At 36.8% G+C, this 24,696-nt stretch overlaps 1 protein-coding gene across 2 annotated transcripts; it reads right to left on the reverse strand.

Moving 5' to 3' along the window:
* Positions 1 to 746: 746 nt before the first annotated feature.
* LOC120330224 (uncharacterized) lies at positions 747 to 9,290 on the reverse strand. Of its 2 annotated transcripts, XM_039397109.2 has the most exons (5): positions 8,040 to 9,290; positions 5,303 to 5,644; positions 4,708 to 4,816; positions 4,311 to 4,370; positions 747 to 4,232 (listed from the first exon to the last, which is right to left on the reverse strand). In XM_039397109.2, exons 1-5 carry the CDS (start codon positions 8,077 to 8,079, stop codon positions 4,166 to 4,168), a joined length of 618 nt encoding a protein of 205 aa, XP_039253043.1. In that variant the 5' UTR covers positions 8,080 to 9,290; the 3' UTR covers positions 747 to 4,165. The 2 variants fall into 2 exon arrangements, with proteins under 2 accessions (XP_039253043.1, XP_039253034.1); XM_039397100.2 differs by having other exon boundaries at positions 747 to 4,370; positions 8,040 to 9,284.
* Positions 9,291 to 24,696: the final 15,406 nt, after the last annotated feature.

Raw genomic sequence — 24,696 nt, forward strand, 5'->3', positions numbered from 1 at the left:
TTCATTTTTTTTTTGCTAGAAGCTGAAAGGCTGTTAAGATTTTTTTTTTCAAAAATCTCTGTGAGTTCTGAGGAATTCATTTTTTTATGCGATTTTGTATACTGTGACAGATTAAATACCCAATACCCATACTACTTAGTTTTAGCTTTCTTGTCCGTACACATATTTGGACATCGCTCTCGTGTTTGATTTCACGTGGTAGTGTTAAGTAAGAAGGTACCTATGTTTTCTCGGTAAAATATGCCGAGGAATCGAAAATTCAGGAATCGTAAAAAAATCGAATACTTGTAAGTGAGGAGTCATACTTAGCATCCTTACTTCTGAGTAAGGTTAGTGCGGCTGCTTTAAAAGCTAAAAACTGCTTAACTCATTTAGAATTATTGCTACTGTGTGTCTCCTTGGCGCGAATTGTACATGTTGATCGTTTGCAATATTATTATCAAGCAATTATTCTTCAAAACTGGCCGACGGCCTAGTATTTAAAGATGAAAGAACTCACTAGAGTCTATATATACTTTTATTTCAAGATTCTTTCCCAGGCCTACGCGGGCCGATATTTCATGCAAATTTTGCTTTTCATATAAATTCGCCGGAACACTGTTTTGACATCAACCCAGTTTGTGGAAAAGCCTCCTGTTTTATGGAATGGAATCTTAGATTGACCAGTTTTCATTCTGCTCTGAAGTTCTTCTGCTTTGCTCATTAGCAGCACCATTTCTATGTCAACGAATTCAGGTAACGCTGTGTACAATATAGCTGATTGTATTATTATTAACATATATATTAAGTAGGATATACCAGGATATAAAGTCACCACAATAAAATATCCTAAAAGTTGAGCAGCTGTATTCATATGCTGGCTTGTATACATTTTGGTGTCTCAATAACAAAAAAAACATATCTTCTTCTCGATTCTGTCAACTTTGGCACCGCCACTCATATAAGACTTGCTACAGATATGATTGCAGATGTATTTATTTAGGTTGAAAATGAAATGCACAAAATACAGTGACGTTGCAAAAAAATTGACATCGTTTATTATTTTACCATGTATATATAAATTGTTTTCAAACTCAAATTACTATGGTCTTTTAACTCAGTATTATGGTGTTGAATACAGGAATAACAAATTTCAGTCCAAAATGTTGTAAAGCTTAATGCGATATAGCTCACGGAGCAGCCGTTAATAATATAACATAAAATGATGCATTCTCGATAAACCCGACCAGCTGTACAGGGGCGTATCCAAAGGAGGGTTCTGAAATTAGTTAGATCGAAACAGGTAACGGGTCCGGCCGAACGCCGGAAAATGTGTCTTTTCAGGATTCTTGAGGGTCTAAAAAGCGTCTCAAGCTACGAAAAATTGCTATGTAGGATACAGAAAGTTGCTTTTTTTTTGCATTTCAAAAGGGGGAGGAGAGGGTTCCAAACCTCAAAACCCCCCTCCCTTGCTACGACCCTGCAGCTGTATATATAGCGTTCAGGTTGAATCTTTTTTCTGTAATATTGAGAGCACCTCTGACCGTACATATTTTACTCGTGACCATTATTTAGTGGGTGATTGAACGAAAATTCGCTTGCAATACTGGATAATGCTCTGAAAACAGTTTCATTGAGGTATTTCAAACAATAGCTCCAAACACTACAATGTGGTTATTGAAATTTGAGAACAGAATTTTTCTTCTTTATGATATGGGTCGGGTTTAGACCAGAAGACACCTTATCTAGCCTATGCTGTTTGTGAGACCCGTCTTTAACAATGACATCATAACGTTCAACTGAAACTATTGTGGCGTCATAATAGACGTTTCCTGCTATGTAAAGTAAATATTTATAAATAACATTTAAAATTGCACAAACTATAAGAATTCAGATAGTATGATGGATAGTAAGATGAATTTAATAAAAACTCAAGACTGTAATAAAAATATCATGGCAGCAGAAACTTTAACGTCATAATACTCGTTTCTAGTTGCGATAGATTATTGTTTAGATTAAAGATGGGCAAACTACGGCCCTTGGGCAGCATGTGTCCCGCCAAAGCATTTTGTGCGGCCCGTGGTTTTGGAGAAAGTTGTGAAAATGTCTTACAACTACATACACAACTTAAATTTATTTTTAGAGTTTATTTAAAATATATAAACTGTGAATTGTTAAAATACTATCAATGCTTTTTCGTCTCCGGTTCAACAATATCAGCCAACATTAAATTCGACACTGTCATAGCGAATGGGAATAGCAATTGTAACATCACAATCAATTTCTCTACGTGGTCCTTTGCAAAAAAAATTCTGAATGCGGCACTGGCATAAAAATCTTAGCGCACCCTGGTTTACATACACTAGTATAGATATATATCGATATTTTCTCTTTTTTCAAATAAAGGAATTATTAACGTAAAAACTGTTCAATTCATTTATTTTTGTATATTTTATTTTTAAGGTTGACGGGGTAGAGTTTCCAAATTTTTGACAAATCAATTAATTTGACCGTATTTAATATTTTAATCTATTAAGGGTTAATATTAGGGACAATAATTGTTAATTAACCCGATTAAAAAGTTAAATAGATATCAGGTTTAAGAAAATTTAAAGCGTTTTCATTCTGGAACAAGTCAAAATCAAAATACCAAAAATGTAGAAACAACTTTGAAATGAATTACTGTTTGATACTGAATGCCGAGGCCTCTTGGCTTCAGCCTATGCCTTGCCCAATGGTAAATCCGGCCCTTTATGGAAGAACAGCGAGTGACCCATTTTTAACGCAAGGCCAGGACCAGAGTTAGGCCAGAATAAAGTTCTGTTGCGCGCTAATCGCCATGGTCAACCATTAAAAGCGGAATCGGAGAAAAGTATCGAGCATAGATATACCTATACTTCAAGTTAGGTAATTCCGAAGTCATTTATTCAGCTTACTGCCATATTGGATTTTAGATACACGTAAAATTTCAACCGAGAAATTACGAAATTCACTTTGATTGTCGACAAGAAAGTGAGAAAGTTTCATAAATATTTCACATCTTAATTATACATTCCGTACCAAAATGATGTGCTTGCAGTCGCTGTTATACCGACAAGCGGATGTACACTCACGCTTTCGCATTAATTTGTGGTTATTTCATTTTCTCATGCTTAATTTAATTACTGATAGCTTGGGTAACTTTTACGTGTGTCATCACATTCTCATATGTCCAAATTTAATTGCACTTCGATTTTATTTGAACTAGGGCGATATTTTTGCTTGTATAGCCTACCTGATCGACGTTGACAAAATAGTCCCAGTGCCACGATATCGGCAGTTAGTGGCTGGGGATTTATTTCAAATTCATGTTTGTGTCATAACATCATATTATCGACTTCTATATTAGTTTGGTGACTTCAAACTGGCGTTACGCGTTCTCGAATTTAAGTTAGCCCTAGGGTACATTATTCTAGTTCCAAGGCGTGTTGCATTTTACGGATAATTACATCATTAGAATTTGCACAGCATCCATTCAACCCATATTCTTATGTATCACAGCTACGAAAAATGGTTCAAATATCTTACATTGTTATGTGCATTCGAGCCTACGAATTGTATTGATTGGAAACAACAAATAGTATGGCCCTTAAAAAGAACTAAAGACATTGTAACTAAAGCTTGTATAGAAATCCTGCCTTCGTTATGCCGAATGCATTCTTTAAAATGTTTTCTTTCGCAGACGTATCCATATCATTTCCCCAAAAGTATTTAGATCTTATTCGCGAATAAAGTTAGAAATCGCACAATTACTTGTTTCTACTTCTCGCCCGAGGCGAGATAATTCTCCTCTCTACCGGCAACGCCCGCGACAATTTCTTTTAACGGTTTTGTAAACCTTGGAATAAGCACTTCGATTTTGTATCATATATATACTTTGCATTTCAATTCCACTGTACTTCGCGGTAACTTAATTCAATTTAAAAACACAAATATGTCAGAATGATTATTCGCTTGGCAGAGCTAAGCAATAAATACTTATAAATAAGGGGCACAGTGTATGTTGGATTGTCCATAACTCATCTTTCAATCACAAATGCATACACCACTAACTTGAATTGCTTGCGGTGTCATGAAGAGTACTTTCCTTTGTCCAGGCGACTCCAATTACTTCTTATCTGTCTCTAGACGTCAGCGGAATTTTCGCCTACGTGATGTTTGGTGTATTATTAGAATGACCATCTTGTAATGTCTCTGGAGCTGAGCGTCTAGTTCTGAATCGGAACATACGATTCATCATGAAATGAGCTTTTTTCCTTTGTATTAATCTCAAAAAGTTCTTTTTGTGATACCTTTTCCGCCTTGACAATAATTTCTTCTCACATTTTTCTCCTCGATAACCAGTTTTGCATCTGCAAGATGTTATTACAGGTTTAATTGATTGTCTGTCTCTAAATTTCAATTATTTTTCTGATCCAATTGATAAAAATGCCAGCAGTACACATTACAATAAATATATACAATCACAAAGTATTTATGAAGATATTATCTCGCCAATCCGTATTAAGAATTTAATAATCGCTCGCTTAAAATTCAGTCGCCTTTTTGACCTCTGTTATAAGCCAAAATTTCTAAATACCGACGGATTAGAACAGAAACTAAGCATGCTTATTTTCAATTTACTCATAACACTTCAAACGCTTTCTCAAGGCGTCATTAGTTTGATATTGATAATTTTTTAACACTTACAGACATCGTCGCTCCTTTGAAGGATTTACGTATTTACATATCCCATCATTTTTACAGTAAAATACGTCATCTCCTTCACAAAACTCGCCCGATGCATCTCGTGGTTCACCTGGCAAGAAATAAATCGATTATTCACACTGAAAGAAAATGTTTTGTCCTGTCAAACCAGTATGCATTATGTTTTCTCTACCAAGTATACGAATGTAAGCTATAGCTGCTTGTCTGAAGCTTTATTTAAAATGGGTAAGTTGAACCACGTAATCAAAATATCTTGTTGCATAGTAGCGTTTTCAATACAACTCCACTATTTCACAGTAGCAAAGGAATTGAAAAAAGTTTTATTATTGCTCAGACGGCGTGTTGCGTCTGACGTTTTTAAAACGATCCAAGTTGAGCGAGCAGTTTGTCCGCTTAGTTCAGAGATAGGTGAGGATGTATAATCCCTAGCCATTTGAATGGCCTTCGCGAAGAGAAATTGAGTTACAATACAGACGACAGGCTTCTTTTTAGGGAATCTCCAAAAAAACTTTTCAACGCAAGGGCCATAGTTATTCAGCTCATATTTTAACCAGCAATCGTCGTGGTGGATTTATACCTGCGGTAGTATTGCAATGTCCTTTCCAGTAAAACAATCTCTTTTTTCTGGAATTGCAAGCATGTTCGAGCATGTAGCAGGCATTAGGAAAATCCCAGTGATTTCCGCTATCTCGCGACATACACAGGTTAGTGTTTTTTCCAAAGCCTGCACAGTCGGCGCTCCTACATATGCAAGAACCATCGGACTGAAACGAGCCAAATCGACACTTTGCTTTCAATATATTCCAGCTATATGTATTATTTGACGTATTTGATGAATGTCCAACAGGAGGAATAACTATTGCTGACGATAAGGTTTGAAGATATTTGTTTGGCATCACGAAGGTAGTCACAGTAAATACTGAAAATAAAATAATTTAGTTATTATACGATGTTTCAGAAAATAAATTCCAATAATCAAATATCCGGTTTGATATTTATCGTTAAATTCAGATGTGATAATGTAATATATTAAACTCAATCATTACTAACACAACTCTTTAAAATGATTTAAAAAAAATTGTACGTAAGCAGATAAATATTTGATAAATATTGCGGCCGAAATTGCGCGGTTTATGACATTCATGAAACTAATCCAACTTCATTGAAATACACTGTTTCATTTATCCTGAAGCCGAAATAATTAATTAAAACTTAAAGCTAAAAGTGAATCTTGTATCCGTATCGCTTATCCCGGAAGATTGTAATTAATGATACGTCACATTCACTTTATTTCTTCTTCTAAGTTGAGTTGATTTCAAAAAGCAACGTACTCATTTGCACGCAATTAGCGGTAGCATGTGGCAATGAGTCACGGTTTCAAAGAAATCAAAAGGTCGAGTAGAATCATGATGAGTCGTTAAAAATAGTTTCAACTGTGTATGGTACCCTTCAGTTCAATTTCGTTTTATCAGCGAGTTTTCACAAATTATGATATCTTAATGATTCAGAGAATCTGGCTATTTATCAGATTGCTACTCATACACAAATTATGTCGCAAACAACATATATATAATACTTTTTGATGACCAATCTGTACTTCGACACCCGTTTGTATAATGTCACGATACACCACTCCAGTGTAATTTTTTGGTATTTGCTTGTTTGATTGTATTCTCTTTTTCCGGCCGCTGCGAAATACATGGCTGCGGGACTTCAATGTTGCTGCAGACTTACAATACGTGATACGAAATGAAAATGATTTTTCTCAGAAAAAGGCGTTTCCTTCTCAACGATTCAACTTTCATGTTTTCACACCAAATTTAATACGCATATATTTTAAATAAATATATAAACCAGACTGATAGGTAATCAAACGAATATTTGACGAATCAGTGAGAAGTATATTCTATCGCCAATAAAGATGATTTTTTTGATAACATATTTAACATTTCTTGGTACTAAGGTCGTGGTTAGTTTCCATTCTTAGGATTTTCAATTTAAATCATGTTTCAACATGGGGATTTTGATGTATTCTTTAGCCAAACATAATTAACCAATCTTCAATGACTTCCAATCCCAAATGTCGCATTTCCAGTTTTTTTGCTTCGCGGTGCGTCTATAATAAATTACATAACAACCTCTACAACTGTGGGAGCGTCAATGTTGACATTTGTATGAACGGAACGGGTTTGATTTCGTTTGGAATATTCACATGAAATGAAATCTCTATATAAACATCTTTTTCTGATAGTATTTTGTAACATTTTTATAATTTATTTCTTTAATTTCGTATAGAATCATTTCAGAAAACTTACGCAATGTTAATAACCACGTTTATTGGCCGTTTCTAGGAATGTTCTAAATTCCATACGGCATTGACATTGTTGTTTTTCAAGTTTTTGTTCTACGTGAGATTTATGTATCATGTTTCCAAATGTTTAACTGTAGTCTCAGCATTTTATATAAATAAATACAATTGATGTTGGTTTTTTCGGCTTTTCAATGACGCGTATCATAACCGAATGCGAACATAAAGTTAGGTCAGTTCCAAAAACATCTGAATCTTCGAGAAATCTTCACTAATTGATGGAACAGTTTAATTAATTCTTTGATCTAATCGTCGCTGTTGTTGTATTTTTCTTGAAAATAGCAAAATTTGGGGGAAAACATCGGGCCGCAGATATTCCAGAAAATGCGAATACATATATAAAAGTCATTATTCTACAACACGTCTTCGAGTATTGTAAATTTAACAAGCGATTCATATAGTCTTAAACATAAATTTCCATCCAAATGACGACAATGGGAAAAAATTAGAATTCCTAAGCCCATTTCATGTGTAACGTTTTATATACATTTGTTATATTAGATTTACATCTCAGAAAGTTTCACGACAGAATCAAAGCCTATGATTTGTAAAAACCAACCCTAAATAACACACATTACTTCTCGCAAACATACATTACTTATTCCTTGAAAATGATAGATATGAACGATGTTTTTCAAATTTCAATTTGATAAGAAGTCCCATTGCATTTTTAAATAAGTAATCGTTTCTACCTTTCTAAAGATTCGAATTTTTAAACTCTAGATTATGTGTATAACTCGACATACTAATACCATGTGCGCGATCGTTTTTGACATCAACGCCATAAACCGGAATTTTACTATTCGCTTCATTAAAATGTTTCCTTGGAGTTATCATGAAGATTAAAGCTTCATTCTTGTGTAAACTTTCAGTGCACGTTTTCTTGATACGTTTTGCGCCTATACGGCTAATATTGGACAAATAATCATTTTTAAAATCTACTCACCTATTAGTTGAAATCGCAAACGTTTGCTCCACGTTCCCATTACAAATGGGAAAGACTGTAATTGCACTCCCGTTTTTGTTGAAGAAGTTTCCACGGGTGGGGTTTCATGCGGTAGCAGGTTTCACTTTTGTTGAAAATATGTATCCCTTGAAAGCTTTTGACAAATGTCACCATACTGAAGGTGATGATATGTACGGTTGGAGTGTATCTTACCCTAACCCTGCTTTAGGCAAATTTGGATGATTTATACCTAAAATATTTTCTCTGCCTTTATCTGCTGTGTCATTGTGGAGAACACGCAGAAATATCGGTAGTAATTCACAGCTTTGATACTAGAGAGATGAAAAAAGCATCTAACCGCAGTGCAAAGCAGCGCGCGCATTCTAACTTTATATACCTCAGGGTATTTAGGCTGCTATGTTAAATAAAGTCGAAATTGAAATACGAGGATTACAGACACGTTGTCGAAGTCAACTGACGTTCGTAATCACGAATTGTCGTCAAGATTAACATTTAATCACCATTACAATGTTTACAGAAAATTCCATTCAATAATAATAAAATTATCCCCCTATTATATATTATATAAATCTGTATACGTGTGTATAACTCAAAATTTCAAAATTTACAACAGTGTCGCTGTTTCGAGTATTGTTCGATCATGACCTTTTTCTGTAAGTGGTAATGAGCGATGAAATGAATAGTAAAAAAAGCTTACGTTATTCATGAGCGTTGAAAATTTTTATTTTAAATACGTCTACGCGGGAATCGACGATTAGGCAGTGTTGTAATAATCCAACTTATCAACGACCAAATCTCTTAAATTGAGGTGGATTCCCAAGAAAGCGGATATCACTCATATGAATTATGACGTCAGCCATTGCGTGTTGAAGATTTTCTTTTAAATACGTCCACTCCGAAATCGACGATTCGGCAGTGTTGTAATAATTCATATAAAATTTTATATTTATAGAAGAGAAATTTTCCTTTGTATCATGTTTGGCATGTATTAAGAATTCCTTTTCGGAGAAAGTCGTTGCAACGAAAGCCACATTCACTTATTAAACCCTTAAAAACTCGGTTGCAAAGAAAGGCAATGAATTGAAATGAAAAAGAACGTTCAGGTAATAAATCGAATAACTTCAGAAGAAGTGCATTTAATCGAAGTGGATTAACAGACAGGAAGTGGCCACTTTTCGCCAATTGTAACTCGATTCAAATAAACTTTCAAAGAATCGGTTTATAGGTCTTAAAACCCAGGATGATGAACGATGTTGTTCGGACATTAGCAATGTAGAGCTAAATAGTTTTGTTGCCCAGAAATGATTTATTTCTGTTGCTATACAAATAATGCACAAATAAGATTCCAGCATGTTCACGTACAGGTACGTACAAAATTTTTGTCAAACTCGTAAACTATGTTTCCCTTTTCTGTGGAACTTTTTTGCGGTCCTAACGTTGATGATTCCAAGGCATTTATAAGTTATGAAATTCCTGAAAAGTGATGTTGATATTTTTCTATATATATTACAGTAAAATCCCCACTTTATAAAAAATTTACATAAGATGAAAAACTCAAAACCCGCATAAAATTAGGCAACCAGCTTTTGGAGCATTTCTATCTATCGTTATCTTATTGCACAACATGTAAAATTTATCATGGAAACCTTTCGAACGTCATACCACCAAAGTGTGGTAACTTCTTACGCAAAGTCTCATGCTGAACTACAAATAACCTTCCGAAAAGACGAATTTTTTGCAAAAATCTGACTTTCTAATCTATTAAATGCTTTTGCACCCAATATATCAAACATTTTTCTAAGTTATCTAGTGAAATTTCATCTGATACTGGGTATATCGTATCCGAATTGAAATTTAAGATTCTTAACAAACCGCCTGTCGCATAGATCAAAACCATGTCGCCTGAGGGTGCAGGTCGTAGATTATGCAAGGATCGAGTAAAATGGGATTTTGTTTCATACTATGCTCACAATTTAAAATATTTTCAAATAATTATAAAATGTAAGTATGGTTGTCAAATGGAATGCCTTGATGGACTTGAAATTCTTTCGTCTATCATATTTGTGGGACAAATTGAAACTTTTTGGCGCGATACCAAAATTAGTTTTTGCCAGATTCGTTTAAAAAGTTGTGTGTTATCGAACGCAAGTCGATTTGGTATCTCGTGTATTTAGTTTTTTTGCCACGACGCAACTCTTAATTCTCGTCTTGATCAGAATTCTGATGAACAACGTCTTATGGAACTTGCAAAAACTCCGGAAACGGACTTGCTTCGGGTTCTCAAATGGGGCATCAGTGGCAAGTGTGACCAAATTCTTGTCAATAAATCTTTATATCAATCCTGAAAGAACAATTTCCAATGTCGAATCATCAAAGATGAATCATTCGAATTTCGTATCGTTGTCTACACCAGCGTTTCCCAAACTTTTTTGGCCACGGGACACTTACGCTTTTTATCTCGCCTCGCGGAACACCAAAAATGAAAGGGTAAAATTGATAAAGAAAAATGATGTTATGCAGCGGTCCCAAAAGGTGCGTTAATACAGTACTACTGCAATACTAGTACAGTACTAGTAGAAAACTAACAAAATTGTATTCAACATACCTAAAATATGATGATAAAAGAAGTCTGACCTTGGTCAGACGAAACGTTACAGAAATATATTTGTATTAGTGTGCAGCAAGACTCTTGAATCATTTAGGATTGTTATCTCTACTCTTGCTACAGCATCCTTGCAATATATGCCTACGGATCCACCGGCACAAAAGCATAGAAGAAGGATAATAGTTAGTCTCGCAGAAACCAAAAATCAGCGAATATTTTGCTGTGTATCTGAATCAATAAATTCATTTTACCTTTCTTTGTCGTTTCTTTCTTTACATTCTATTACGTAGTGTTTGCCTCTAATGTTACCTAACAATGGAGTTAGAAGTACTTGGTGCAATTTTGCGAGCTGGAGTTTGTTTATCTGCTGAATCGAGTTTAGCGAACATGAGTGATTTTTTCAACATTTCCAAGTAAAACCAGGCAGAGCTTGAGAAAGAAGAGTTGACCTTTTGCCTTTGTCCGCTTTAGGCCGACCGTGACGCGATATTGAACGGTCGCCAGTTCACGATCCCGAGATAGCCATGGCGACCAATTTAGTCGTAATTTTGGTCTCTTTCCCACGGAACACTTGGAAGATGCTCGCGGAACACTAGTAATCCGCGGAACACAGTTTGGGAAACGCTGGTCTACACCATCTTCAAGTATTTGACTTGTCATAAATAAATACAGTGGCAGGACGCGACAAGGATATCGGATCTCTTTACCATGCTCGTCTCTATGGACCTTTCCCCGAGCATCGACTTCCTTGTTTACTTCGTGACATTGACCAATCAACAAGATGCAAAAAGTGACGTAACAATGCTCCCTTTTCGCATTCGCTCAGACACTTTTCTCACTCAGACAGATTTTCAAGCGTGGTCGTAAACATTACCTCGTTTTCGCGTTTTTGAACTCTATTCGTTAGTTTTCAGTTGTGTTTCGGAAACTTAAATGTAAATCAGATATTTCAATGATCACTCTGTCTTCCTAGGAGTTTTTATTTAATTGCAGTAATAAAACTAGTGTAGAAATAGCTGTGATAGACTAGGCTAAAATTCTTTACCGGTACTTTTAAAAAAGCAGATTGTTGTATGCGATGAATCATAATGATGGTTTGAAACACATACCCATTTCACAGGCGCCAAATCGCAAAAGCACTTTAAAATAGCCCCTAAAACTTTGCAATGGTAAAGTATAGGAAGAATTTTTCGGGGGTCAAAGGTCGGGGAAAGGTCCATTCGCTCGAAATCACTGATACGTCCGTGCATAGAGTTTTTGCCACTTCACAAAGCAACTAGCATTTCACAACTGCGGAGAGGACGTTTTTGGGCATATCACGGGTGCCCGACGTGCGCGTAACGTTATAAACAACTGGGCAATGCGAAAATGCAGTTTCAACCTGAATCGAAGTATCAAATGATTCGAGTTACAGCTTTAGTATCGAAACTCTTACAGTGCCGGTAGTCTACGATTCTACGTTATCAAAAAATTTCCGGTGCGCAATTTTTAATTTTGAATAACGAATACAATAGAGCCCACATAAATATTTGAACGAATAAAAGTGATAGCTTTCTAGCGACAACGACAAAGTGATTTTTTTTCATAACAACAACAAGAAAAATAATAATAACAACATATCAAAAAAACGATCTATAGGTGCACTTCGTCTCCAATAACCCGATGTTCAACGTTGTCCGCTGCAGGTAGATAACCGAAACAAGGAGTTGCGTTTTATCTTGGCGGCAATTATCTAACTAAACAATACAGGTCAAATGTCGGGGTGACCAAAGAAAGCAGTGATTTACCTTTTACAGTACCGGTATCGTTAAAAAACTTCCGACTTTTCAGTAGCAAGGGAGTAACACGAGGGAGGTCGAATTATCGCTACAAATAATTTGTATTAATTCTCAAGAGGTCATCACGCAATATTTCGAAGTTTAAAAACGAATCACATAGAGCCCACGGATGGGTTTAAAATGAATTAAAGTATTAGCTCTCTATCTAACAGTATTCTTTCTAGTTAATGAGAAAGGCTATTTTTTTAAAATATAAAACAACGGGAAGAAAAATACCAACAAGAACAATAACATGATAACAAAACGATCCATAGGTCCATTTCGTGTCCAACAAAAGAACAAAGCTCAAAAGAATGGACACGAAAGCCAAAACGAAATATTTTACCCACAAAATCCGCATTCGAAACGAAGCTGAACCTATGGAGTGGCTACCGTACATGTGGGTCTAGTGTAGTTTATTACCACAAATACTTATATATAGTGGGTGTGGCCGTGGCGTAACAAATTTTGCATGATAAGTCATTCCTAACCCCCAATCGACTACGTCAATAAACTAGACACCAGTTGCCCAACGTACCCTTACGAAAACATTTCCATTGAGCGAGCACCGTAGGATTCGTATTTCACTCTGAAGTTTTGTTTAATAACTTCATCAAAATTAAAAATTGCGCACCGTATGGCAGTGTCGCGATCGCATATCAGCGACCACGTGATAAGTGAAGTCAAGAGTTTTTTGATAAGGTAGACTACTGGTACTGTAATAGTTTTGATACTACTTCGTTTTGGCGTTCGTGTCGATTTATTTAAGTATCGCTCCCCTGTTATCTTTATAACGCGACACACGATTATCGAAGAAAGCACAAGAGAAAACCAAATATAGGTGATAAACTAGACTAAATATTTTTAGCGTAAATCGCCTGGCCAATATTTACCTCCAAAGTCAAGACAGTCGATGTTTGGGAAACGTCAGTGGAAAAGTATACGTATCATTTTTCTTGAGCCAGGGATTAAGTATAAAAACCGGAGACATTTAATGCCTTATCCAGATTTTTCAAAGTCACAATGTGCAAAATCTTGAAAATATTTTCCGTGTGTGCTAACATAAATTTTCGAGGTGCATTTCCACTTGCAGCAACACTTTGCAAAACAACAGACACGAAATAGTACAATTTTATTTTGACGCTGCAATCAGCATTACAGGCGATATAGTAATTGATAAAATAATAAAACGCACGCACACGCACATACGGTACAGCCACAGAGATACTAACTCATATTACAGACATAAAATTCTCATTAAGGCGTGCGAAATATAGGCGCAGGGTGACAAATTAGGGTAAGTGAGTCCACTGGTGGCCCTCGCAATAACTTCTAATCGTAAAAAAAATACTAATCACGGCTCGCTAACGACGGTCAACACATATTTCATCACGCCCATTTTTCCCTTTTTTTCAAAAGTGCCTGAATAAGTGCCTAATTCGTCGTGCCTACCATTACCAACTTGGCAGTCATATGTGATGATCAAGTGCGTGGGACTCCTCCAATACTACGTTTTAAACCTCGTTATTGGGTTTACTCATTGCACATTACATGTTCAACATATAATTTGACCATTTTTAAATAATTCATTAAAGTTATTCCACCAATTTATTTCCGAGGTGCCTAATTTTCCAGTGTCTACTTTTAGTTGGTCCCGGAATCTTACTCCAACCACCCAACATACGAGTCGCAGTTCTCACGACTTCATGGCAGCTCTTGCCACGAACGAACCGTGGCGTCTCTTGCCATGTTTTTATGGCGCTATTCAGTAATCAGTATTACCGGTATATTCACAAAGTCATGTACCAGATTTTAGTTTATCATGCAGAATTATATCTACTTAAACCTGAAACCTAACCCCAAACTCATCAAAACTGTATCCATAAGAAAAATGTTCCAACTTACCCAATATGATCATTTCCCCGATCTTTGACCCCCTAAAAGTTCTTCCTATACTCTACCATTGCAAAAATACGCGATATTGAACGGTCGCCAGTTCACGATCCCGAGATAGCCATGGCGACCAATTTAGTCGTAATTTTGGTCTCTTTCCCACGGAACACTTGGAAGATGCTCGCGGAACACTAGTGTTCCGCGGAACACAGTTTGGGAAACGCTGGTCTACACCATCTCCAAGTATTTGACTTGTCATAAATAAATACAGTGGCAGGACGCGACAAGGATATCGGATCTCTTTACCATGCTCGTCTCTATGGACCTTTCCCCGAGCATCGACTTCCTTGTTTACTTCGTGACATTGACCAATCAACAAGATGCAAAACGTGACGTAACAATGCTCCCTTTTCGCATTCGCTCAGACACTTTTCTCACTCAGACAGATTTTCAAGCGTGGTCGTAAACATTACCTCGTTTTCGCGTTTTTGAACTCTATTCGTTAGTTTTCAGTTGTGTTTCGGAAACTTAAATGTAAATCAGATATTTCAATGATCACTCTGTCTTCCTAGGAGTTTTTATTTAATTGCAGTAATAAAACTAGTGTAGAAATAGCTGTGATAGACTAGGCTAAAATTCTTTACCGGTACTTTTAAAAAAGCAGATTGTTGTATGCGATGAATCATAATGATGGTTTGAAACACATACCCATTTCACAGGCGCCAAATCGCAAAAGCACTTTAAAATAGCCCCTAAAACTTTGCAATGGTAAAGTATAGGAAGAATTTTTCGGTGGTCAAAGGTCGGGGAAAGGTCCATTCGCTCGAAATCACTGATACGTCCGTGCATAGAGTTTTTGCCACTTCAGAAAGCAACTAGCATTTCATAACTGCGGAGAGGACGTTTTTGGGCATATCACGGGTGCCCGACGTGCGCGTAACGTTATAAACAAGTGGGCAATGCAAAAATGTATGGACACAAAAGCGTAATCAAAAAATTTTACCGAAAATTCCTCCAAAATTCATATCTGGAACTGTGGGACAGATACCGGTACCATACCTTACAAGTATCGTTACCCGGGCTGTCCTAGCTGTTCCAGTCCCTTGACGATGATGGTTCATGCGTGCAGTTTCAACCTGAATCGAAGTATCAAATGATTCGAGTTACAGCTTTAGTATCGAAACTCTTACAGTGCCGGTAGTCTACGATTCTACGTTATCAAAAAATTTCCGGTGCGCAATTTTTAATTTTGAATAACGAATACAATAGAGCCCACATAAATATTTGAACGAATAAAAGTGATAGCTTTCTAGCGACAACGACAAAGGGATTTTTTTTCATAACAACAACAAGAAAAATAATAATAACAACATATCAAAAAAACGATCTATAGGTGCACTTCGTCTCCAATAACCCGATGTTCAACGTTGTCCGCTGCAGGTAGATAACCGAAACAAGGAGTTGCGTTTTATCTTGGCGGCAATTATCTAACTAAACAATACAGGTCAAATGTCGGGGTGACCAAAGAAAGCAGTGATTTACCTTACCTTTTACAGTACCGGTATCGTTAAAAAACTTCCGACTTTTCAGTAGCAAGGGAGTAACACGAGGGAGGTCGAATTATCGCTACAAATAATTTGTATTAATTCTCAAGAGGTCATTACGCAATATTTCGAAGTTTAAAAACGAATCACATAGAGCCCACGGATGGGTTTAAAATGAATTAAAGTATTAGCTCTCTATCTAACAGTATTCTTTCTAGTTAATGAGAAAGGCTATTTTTTTAAAATATAAAACAACGGGAAGAAAAATACCAACAAGAACAATAACATGATAACAAAACGATCCATAGGTCCATTTCGTGTCCAACAAAAGAACAAAGCTCAAAAGAATGGACACGAAAGCCAAAACGAAATATTTTACCCACAAAATCCGCATTCGAAACGAAGCTGAACCTATGGAGTGGCTACCGTACATGTGGGTCTAGTGTAGTTTATTACCACAAATACTTATATATAGTGGGTGTGGCCGTGGCGTAACAAATTTTGCATGATAAGTCATTCCTAACCCCCAATCGACTACGTCAATAAACTAGACACCAGTTGCCCAACGTACCCTTACGAAAACATTTCCATTGAGCGAGCACCGTAGGATTCGTATTTCACTCTGAAGTTTTGTGTAATAACTTCATCAAAATTAAAAATTGCGCACCGTATGGCAGTGTCGCGATCGCATATCAGCGACCACGTGATAAGTGAAGTCAAGAGTTTTTTGATAAGGTAGACTACTGGTACTGTAATAGTTTTGATACTACTTCGTTTTGGCGTTCGTGTCGATTTATTTAAGTATCGCTCCCCTGTTATCTTTATAACGCGACACACGATTATCGAAGAAAGCACAAGAGAAAATCAAATATAGGTGATAAACTAGACTAAATATTTTTAGCGTAAATCGCCTGGCCAATATTTACCTCCAAAGTCAAGACAGTCGATGTTTGGGAAACGTCAGTGGAAAAGTATACGTATCATTTTTCTTGAGCCAAGGATTAAGTATAAAAACCGGAGACATTTAATGCCTTATCCAGATTTTTCAAAGTCACAATGTGCAAAATCTTGAAAATATTTCCCGTGTGTGCTAACATAAATTTTCGAGGTGCATTTCCACTTGCAGCAACACTTTGCAAAACAACAGACACGAAATAGTACAATTTTATTTTGACGCTGCAATCAGCATTACAGGCGATATAGTAATTGATAAAATAATAAAACGCACGCACACGCACATACGGTACAGCCACAGAGATACTAACTCATATTACAGACATAAAATTTTCATTAAGGCGTGCGAAATATAGGCGCAGGGTGACAAATTAGGGTAAGTGAGTCCACTGGTGGCCCTCGCAATAACTTCTAATCGTAAAAAAAATACTAATCACGGCTCGCTAACGACGGTCAACACATATTTCATCACGCCCATTTTTCCCTTTTTTCAAAAGTGCGTGGGACTCCTCCAATACTACGTTTTAAACCTCGTTATTGGGTTTACTCATTGCACATTACATGTTCAACATATAATTTGACCATTTTTAAATAATTCATTAAAGTTATTCCACCAATTTATTTCCGAGGTGCCTAATTTTCCAGTGTCTACTTTTAGTTGGTTCCGGAATCTTACTCCAACCACCCAACATACGAGTCGCAGTTCTCACGACTTCGTGGCAGCTCTTGCCACGAACGAACCGTGGCGTCTCTTGCCATGTTTTTATGGCGCTATTCAGTAATCAGTATTACCGGTATATTCACAAAGTCATGTACCAGATTTTAGTTTATCATGCAGAATTATATCTACTTAAACCTGAAACCTAACCCCAAACTCATCAAAACTGTATCCATAAGAAAAATGTTCCAACTTACCCAATATGATCATTTCCCCGATCTTTGACCCCCTAAAAGTTCTTCCTATACTCTACCATTGCAAAAATTTTGGGGCTATTTTTTAAGTGCTTTTGCGAATTGGCGTCTTTAAAATGGGGTATGTGTTTCAAACCATCATTATGATTCATCGCATACAACAATCTGTTTTTTAAAGGGACTTGTAAAGAATTTTAGCCTAGTCCATCACAGCTATTTCTACACTAATTTTACTGCAATTAAATGAAAACGCCTAGGAAGACAGAGTGATTATTGAATTATCTGATTTACATTTAAGTTTCCGAAACACATCTGTCTAAGTGAGAAAAGTGTCTGAGCGGATGCGAATAGGGAGCATTGTTACGTCCCTTTTTGCATCTTGCTGATTGGCTAATGTCACTAAGTAAACAAGGAAGTCGATGCTCGGGGAAAGGTCCATTTGTCGCCATCAGGGGCAGCCCTGCCATTACAGCCGACATGCCTTTGTTACGGCAGCAAAATTTTACCCGCCATTGGTTTTCAAGTTTATTTTATCCAACCAGTAAAGTAATAAATACAAACATTATTCAAAAAAGAGGTAATAATACATTTTTACTTTGAAAGGGAAGCCGCGGGGAAGCAAATCTGGTTATCGAGCAGCGACACCCAAGGTTCACTTCTAATATCTAGTTAAAAGATCGGGTAATTTAATTATAAAAATACTGTTATTGGCGATGACTGAGTAGCCTATCGTATGGTTTTACCGTATGGTATGGCCATGGTTTGGAAATCCCGCTATGATTTGGCGGCATCTTCAGACGCCACAAAATACTTGAAACGGGTACAACATGTATTTTACTAGAACTAAATAATCAGTGTCTTTCACATTTATCATTAGTTGAACCGTAAATATATACTACTACGTTGAACGTAATGCAGTCATACTTTTTCTGTGTACTGCAAGATATAAAATATGGTTGGAACGTAATGCAGTTATTTTTGAACATGTTAATCCAAGTGTAAATAATGTCATAACAAGAATTGGAAAATCTCTTTCAGCAAGAAAAATATAGAACAATTTAGACATAAACCTAGTTTTATAAAATAACTTGACATAATTTGCAAGAATATATGACTAATTGTATAAATTTTTATTTTTCTGCTATAATTCAATGCTATAATTCTGCTATAATTCTTTTTAGTGTTCAGCTTTTTAATGACTTCAACCACCTCATTATTCGTCGGAAAAAATTTCATCCACCTCTTCCTTTTAGTGGTCAGCTTTTTAGTGACTTCAGCCACCTCACCACCCGTCAGAAAAAATTCCTTCCACTTCTTCCGTTTCTTCCTTCAGTCTTTTAGTGTTGTCCAAGTTAATGTATATTTACTGATAAACACGGGAAACTTTATCTGGAATCAACAATGGAATAATATGAATTGCTGGATAATACTGGATGATGTTTACGAATATAATTGTTTATTATATGTAACTATGTTCTATGTTTATTATTTTTTCATCATTTATGTATTTTTACAAAACTGTTATGAATCCACAACGTGGAACTTCAAATAAAAAATAAATAAAAATATAAACAGGTACACTTCGTCAATTATACTTACCAAAGTGACTATAGAAGACTTGCACGGGTCACGTGACTTTGTTTACTGGACGGCAAAAAAACAAAAACGTCCAACTGGCTCCTGTCAGTATATAGACAACGAAATGGATCTTTAGTTATATTCCACTGTTTCCAAAAGATCCGGAACGTCGCGCAATGTGGATATCATCTATTGCTGTATTGGCAGGACTGCTTGGTGTCAAGTCCGGAAGTCATCTCGCTTGTGTTTCACTGTTTGCGGACAGCACTTCGTTGATGGTGAGTGATAATGTGCCGTTATCAATTTCTTTAAATATTCATAAGCTCCCTCATTTCAATGGAAAGCAGATGACAAACTACTGTTATTGGCCTAGGCGTAGGCCTACTTGCAGACTTGACTTGTGTTGCCATAAGGTATTGTTTACCTAGTTAGCAGTTAATCTATTACTAAATGGGAAAGGTTGACTAGATAATCAAAGTTTAACGCCAGTGTTCCGCATTTATGATCACCTTGGTAGTTTCACATGTTCCAATCTCGCGCGGGGATAGTTATGTGAGAGAGGATTGCAGTTCTCCTCCCACTGAGGGTGGTTCACACGAACGCTGGTCGGTTACGACATTCCCCACCATCAAGTCCATGCTTCTGAAAACAAATAACTGGCTAACTAATCCCGACATAGAATAGTAATCGTACGGTGTTGCACCTAGTTAGCAGGTAATCTATTACTAAGTGAGAAAGGTTGACTAGATAATCAAAGTTTAACGCCGGTGTTTCGCATTTATGATCACCTTGGTAGTTTCACAGGTTCCAATCCCATGCGGGGATAGTTATGTGAGAGAGGATTGCAGCTCTCCTCCCACTGAGGGTGGTTTACACGACCGCTGGTCGGTTACGACATTCCCCACCATCAAGTCCATGCTTCTGAAAACAAATCACTGGCTAACTAATCCCGACATAGAATAGTAATCGTACGATGTTGCATCAGCAATCCCCCCCCCCCCCCCCCCCCCCAACCGCTCCTACACCAAGCAGTCCTGCCAATAGATGATATCTACATTCAGACATTGCGCGACGTTCCGGATCTTTTCAAAACAGTGGAATATAACTGAAGATCCATTTCGTTGTCTATACCAGGGCTTCCCAAACTTTTGAGCTCGCGGCCCCTTTTAATATATTAAAATTTTTCGCGGCCCTTGTCCACGTTAAATAATGCCAAACAGTTCGAATTATGCATTTTTGATGTTTCAATGGCACAGCTAATTTTCAACTTTAACATGTCTACTCATTAACAAAAACAAGCACATATTTATTCAGATTAACGTTTCTCAATTATTCAGTGTAATGGGTACGAATGCTTTTTTCTGTATAGCAAGGCTGTTTTGTTTATACAGGCCTAAATGATGAATTACGATGTCTGGCTACCGACGGCATGGTCCTTATCTCGAATTGTTTACTCTTATTGATCAAACTTAGCACAAGGCAGCATTTTGTGCGACGCCAAATTATCAGGGAAAAAACTCATGGCGCACCTACGCGAAAAATATACTGCCTCGAAACAAAACACAATTTTGTCATCGTTTATATGTACTAAATGTCTTTTGAGGGTTTTAATTATGTAGGCCCGAGGAATAAAGGGAAAAAAATTAACGTTTCCTTTTTTTTTATCTGCCTGGTTTTTCTTTAAAATGCTAAAGAAATCACTCAAGTTTGATGAACTTGGTTAAGCAAATGAATAAACTGCAGCCTATACGAAATTGCAGCATGTAGGATTTATCTCTTATATTACGTAACAATAGACCCTACGTACAGAAAGTAAACACATAGAACGGCTAAATGACTTTGATTCATAACACGTCATTTGAAACAATAAAACATTTAGAATAAATATGATGTGTAATATTTATGTTTCGAGGCGCTCTCAGCAAATCGTCTTCGGAAACCGCTAGCCTAATGATAAAAGCCGTCATTGTTATGCAAACCGCAAATAGGGTTTCACGATCAGAATATGCATTGTTATGCAAGCGCGATCATTCTACCGTGTTTCCCCGAATATAAGAATATAAGCGCTCGCTCTTTAAAAAGACTTAGTCGATAGCGCCACTTTTTTTTGACTCAATCTCGTGGAAGTGCGTCGTTTCAATTTTGCTAGGACGTCGCAAAATTTCGTGAGTCGTGAACCTTTCAAACAACCCATATCTTCTATTTTCAATAGAAAAAAGAAAGATTAAATCGATCTTACCTGTGATGTTGCTATAATAGAAAAGTTTAATTCTGAAAATTCGGTTTTCTGTAGATAAAAATTATTTGTCCTTCAAAAAGCGTTGTGCACTCCCATCTGCTTTGAGATTTATTATTTATATAAAGCAGGCTTTTCTACCAAGGCCCATTAACTGCAATTTCACTGACTGTCGTTAAGTTTTGTTTGTTCGTTTATATGAAACTCATTGCGAAAAAGGTCTTTTAAAAGGTATCAATACGTATTTTCACGGGTCCCAACTTGAGCATATTTTTGAAGGGCGCCACAATACGATGATGTTCGAGAACTACTGCATCCCAGTCGATAGCAAGAAATATTTTGTACTTTTTTTTAATGGTTAATAGTCTATATGTAGCAGTTATTTTAAATAAAAACGTGCTATTTATAAGTAAACGGAAATCGGTATTCATATTTTGTATAATAAAAAATCTCATTATTCTCTATTCCAAAAATAAGCCCTAGTGTTATTTTCAAAAGAAAATTGAAGACAGTGTCTTATTTTCGGGAAAACAAGGTATTATGATGATGTATTCACTCGGAATCTTGAAATCTTTGTTTTACACTATTTGTATAACAAGAGAGCTATGCTCAAATATATGGACACGTAGAGTCACATAATTTTGATGACGTCATAGCGAAAAAAAAAGTAAAGGCCTTCTGGAGAAAATTTTTATCTTTAACCACTGAAAATTTCAAAGCAATTGGTACAGTATTCGAAGAGAAAAGCGACTTTTTAAAAACGTGTCAAAGAACAAGAACAACAACATAATATTGAAACGATCGTTATGTCCACAACGTGTCCAACAAAGAGATGAGAGCTGAATTCACGGCGGTACCGGTACCTAACGTAGGTGCGGTACTGAGTTAGCAGTCAACCAGCATCTTACCTGTACACTGTAGGCCATATACGGTAATTGATCACAGAACAGTTGTTCCCTTGCAAATTTTATGTTGTTTACACTTTAGGGCAGATAATTGATCACAGAACAATTCTTCCCTTTCAAATTTTATGTTGTTTCCAGTAGACTCTCATCAAAATAAACAAATATAGTAGGCTACAAGTGCTACAACGCTTGATTACTGAACTGGTAGGACCGTGAAAGAATAAGTTACGGTAATTTCATTGTGGTAAGACACCGGTACCGGCACCAGTACCAGTATCGTACTTACGTACTGAGCTACCAGTACCGGTTAGCAGTCAGCCAGCATCTTACCTGTACACTGTAGGCCATATACGGTAATTGATCACAGAACAGTTGTTCCCTTGCAAATTTTATGTTGTTTACACTTTAGGACAGATAATTGATCACAGAACAATTCTTCCCTTTCAAATTTTATGTTGTTTCCAGTAGACTCTCATCAAAATAAACAAATATAGTAGGCTACAAGTGCTACAACGCTTGCATTACTGCACTGGTAGGACCGTGAAAGAATAAGTTACGGTAATTTCATTGTGGTAAGACACCGGTACCGGCACCAGTATCAGTATCGTACTTACGTACTGAGCTACCAGTACCGGTACCGAACCTGTAGGTCTGATATTCCGTTCCGCATACGATAGGCTATAAAACTTGCATTGCAGCATTAGTAATACCGCGGAAGGAATAAGTCAATTTCACTGCGTTACGGTACCGGTATGGCAACTTACAAGTACCGACCTACAGTAGCTGTAGTACTGAGCAAGACAATCGATCGCGAAACCGCTTGAAATAAGTGTAAAACAGTGTTCCCATGAGTAAAAATAAATACCGCGAAATTTTGTATGAAATATCATATCTCATAGGATTCATATAAAATTTAAGAATAAATAAAAGTAATAGCTTTCTGGGGAAAAATATATTCTTTACTCACTGAAAATTTCAAAGCAATTGGTCCAGTAATCAACGAGAAAGGCGATTTTTTCATAACGATACCAAGAAGAAGACAAATAAGAACAAGAACAACAAAAATACCAAAACGATCGTTATGTCCACTAACGTGTCCAATAATTGTATTTCGAATCGAAAGTCTGAAAAAAGTACAATATATATGGTACTTTGTGTAAAATTGGTGTTCTCTTTGCGGCCCCTAAAATTCGTTTCGCGGCCCCTTCCAGGGCCGCGGCCCCTAGTTTGGGAAGCCCTGGTCTATACTATACGTACAGCCAACGGTACAATACGAAATAACCAGTTTCAACAGCCAAACAAAACGGAAACGTATACTCCATCTAGCAACTGACAGGAGCCAGCTGGACGTTTTTGTTTTTTTGCCGTCCAGTAAACAAAGTCACGTGACCCGTGCAATATATAATATGTTATAGTCACTTTGATACGTACGTGCAAAGCAACGACTAACATACCGGTGCAAAGATACCGTAATGGTGTTGTGCGGCATACCGGTACCGGTACCCGTAGGTTCTCTTCTCAAAGTGCTAAAATAATCTTCGGGCTCCGCGAACTATTCGTTTACTTATTAAAATACTGACTTGGCTAATTTTGTAACTGTCCAGGGAAGCAATAACGGCATTAGTGAAACTTGACAATGTCGAAATGTGGCAACAATGCGGTTCGGTAATTCAAATTTCCAACATTAAATTTTTATAAATTTTTGTGGGGCTCCGTAAATAATTGTCAACCTGTTTCTCTTCACGGGCTCCATAACACTAAAAGTTTGAGATCCCTGTTGTGCGGTACCGTACCGGTACGCCGTACGGTATCTCATGTAAATCTAGACTGGCCTACCGTCAGGCCGCATCGTATATTCCAGGGATGGCGAACCACTGACCCGCGGGTCACAAAGTGACCCACCGCGTTTTATTTGTGACCCGCCAAGCGAAGGCACGAATAAAATAAAAAAAAATTCTAACATATCAGTGATGAAAATTGATAAAACCGGCCGTAAATTAATCTAACAATAACCAAACTATTATAATGTACCGTCAGTTGGACAGTCAGGAAGGGCTGCGATCGCTCATGTTCAAAATGTTGATTTTTGGTCCGGTATGGTAATTTTCGAAACCCCTAATCTTGTACCATGTATGCACCGCTGTGTACCGTTATTCATCTATTGGGCCTGACATCGTTTATGACATAACAAT

Source organism: Styela clava, chromosome 11 (genome assembly GCF_964204865.1).
Source record: "Styela clava chromosome 11, kaStyClav1.hap1.2, whole genome shotgun sequence".
NCBI classification, from domain to species: domain Eukaryota; kingdom Metazoa; phylum Chordata; class Ascidiacea; order Stolidobranchia; family Styelidae; genus Styela; species Styela clava.

Bases quoted from the DNA above. Each gene is read 5' to 3' on its own strand.
- LOC120330224 (XM_039397100.2), bottom strand. From the start codon at position 8,079: ATGGGAACGTGGAGCAAACGTTTGCGATTTCAACTAATAG. The intron at 5,645-8,039 runs GTGAGTAGATTT...TTTTATTTTCAG, and splicing joins TTTGCGATTTCAACTAATAG to TATTTACTGTGACTACCTTC. The intron at 4,817-5,302 runs GTATAAATCCAC...ATTTCTTGCCAG, and splicing joins ACATTGCAATACTACCGCAG to GTGAACCACGAGATGCATCG.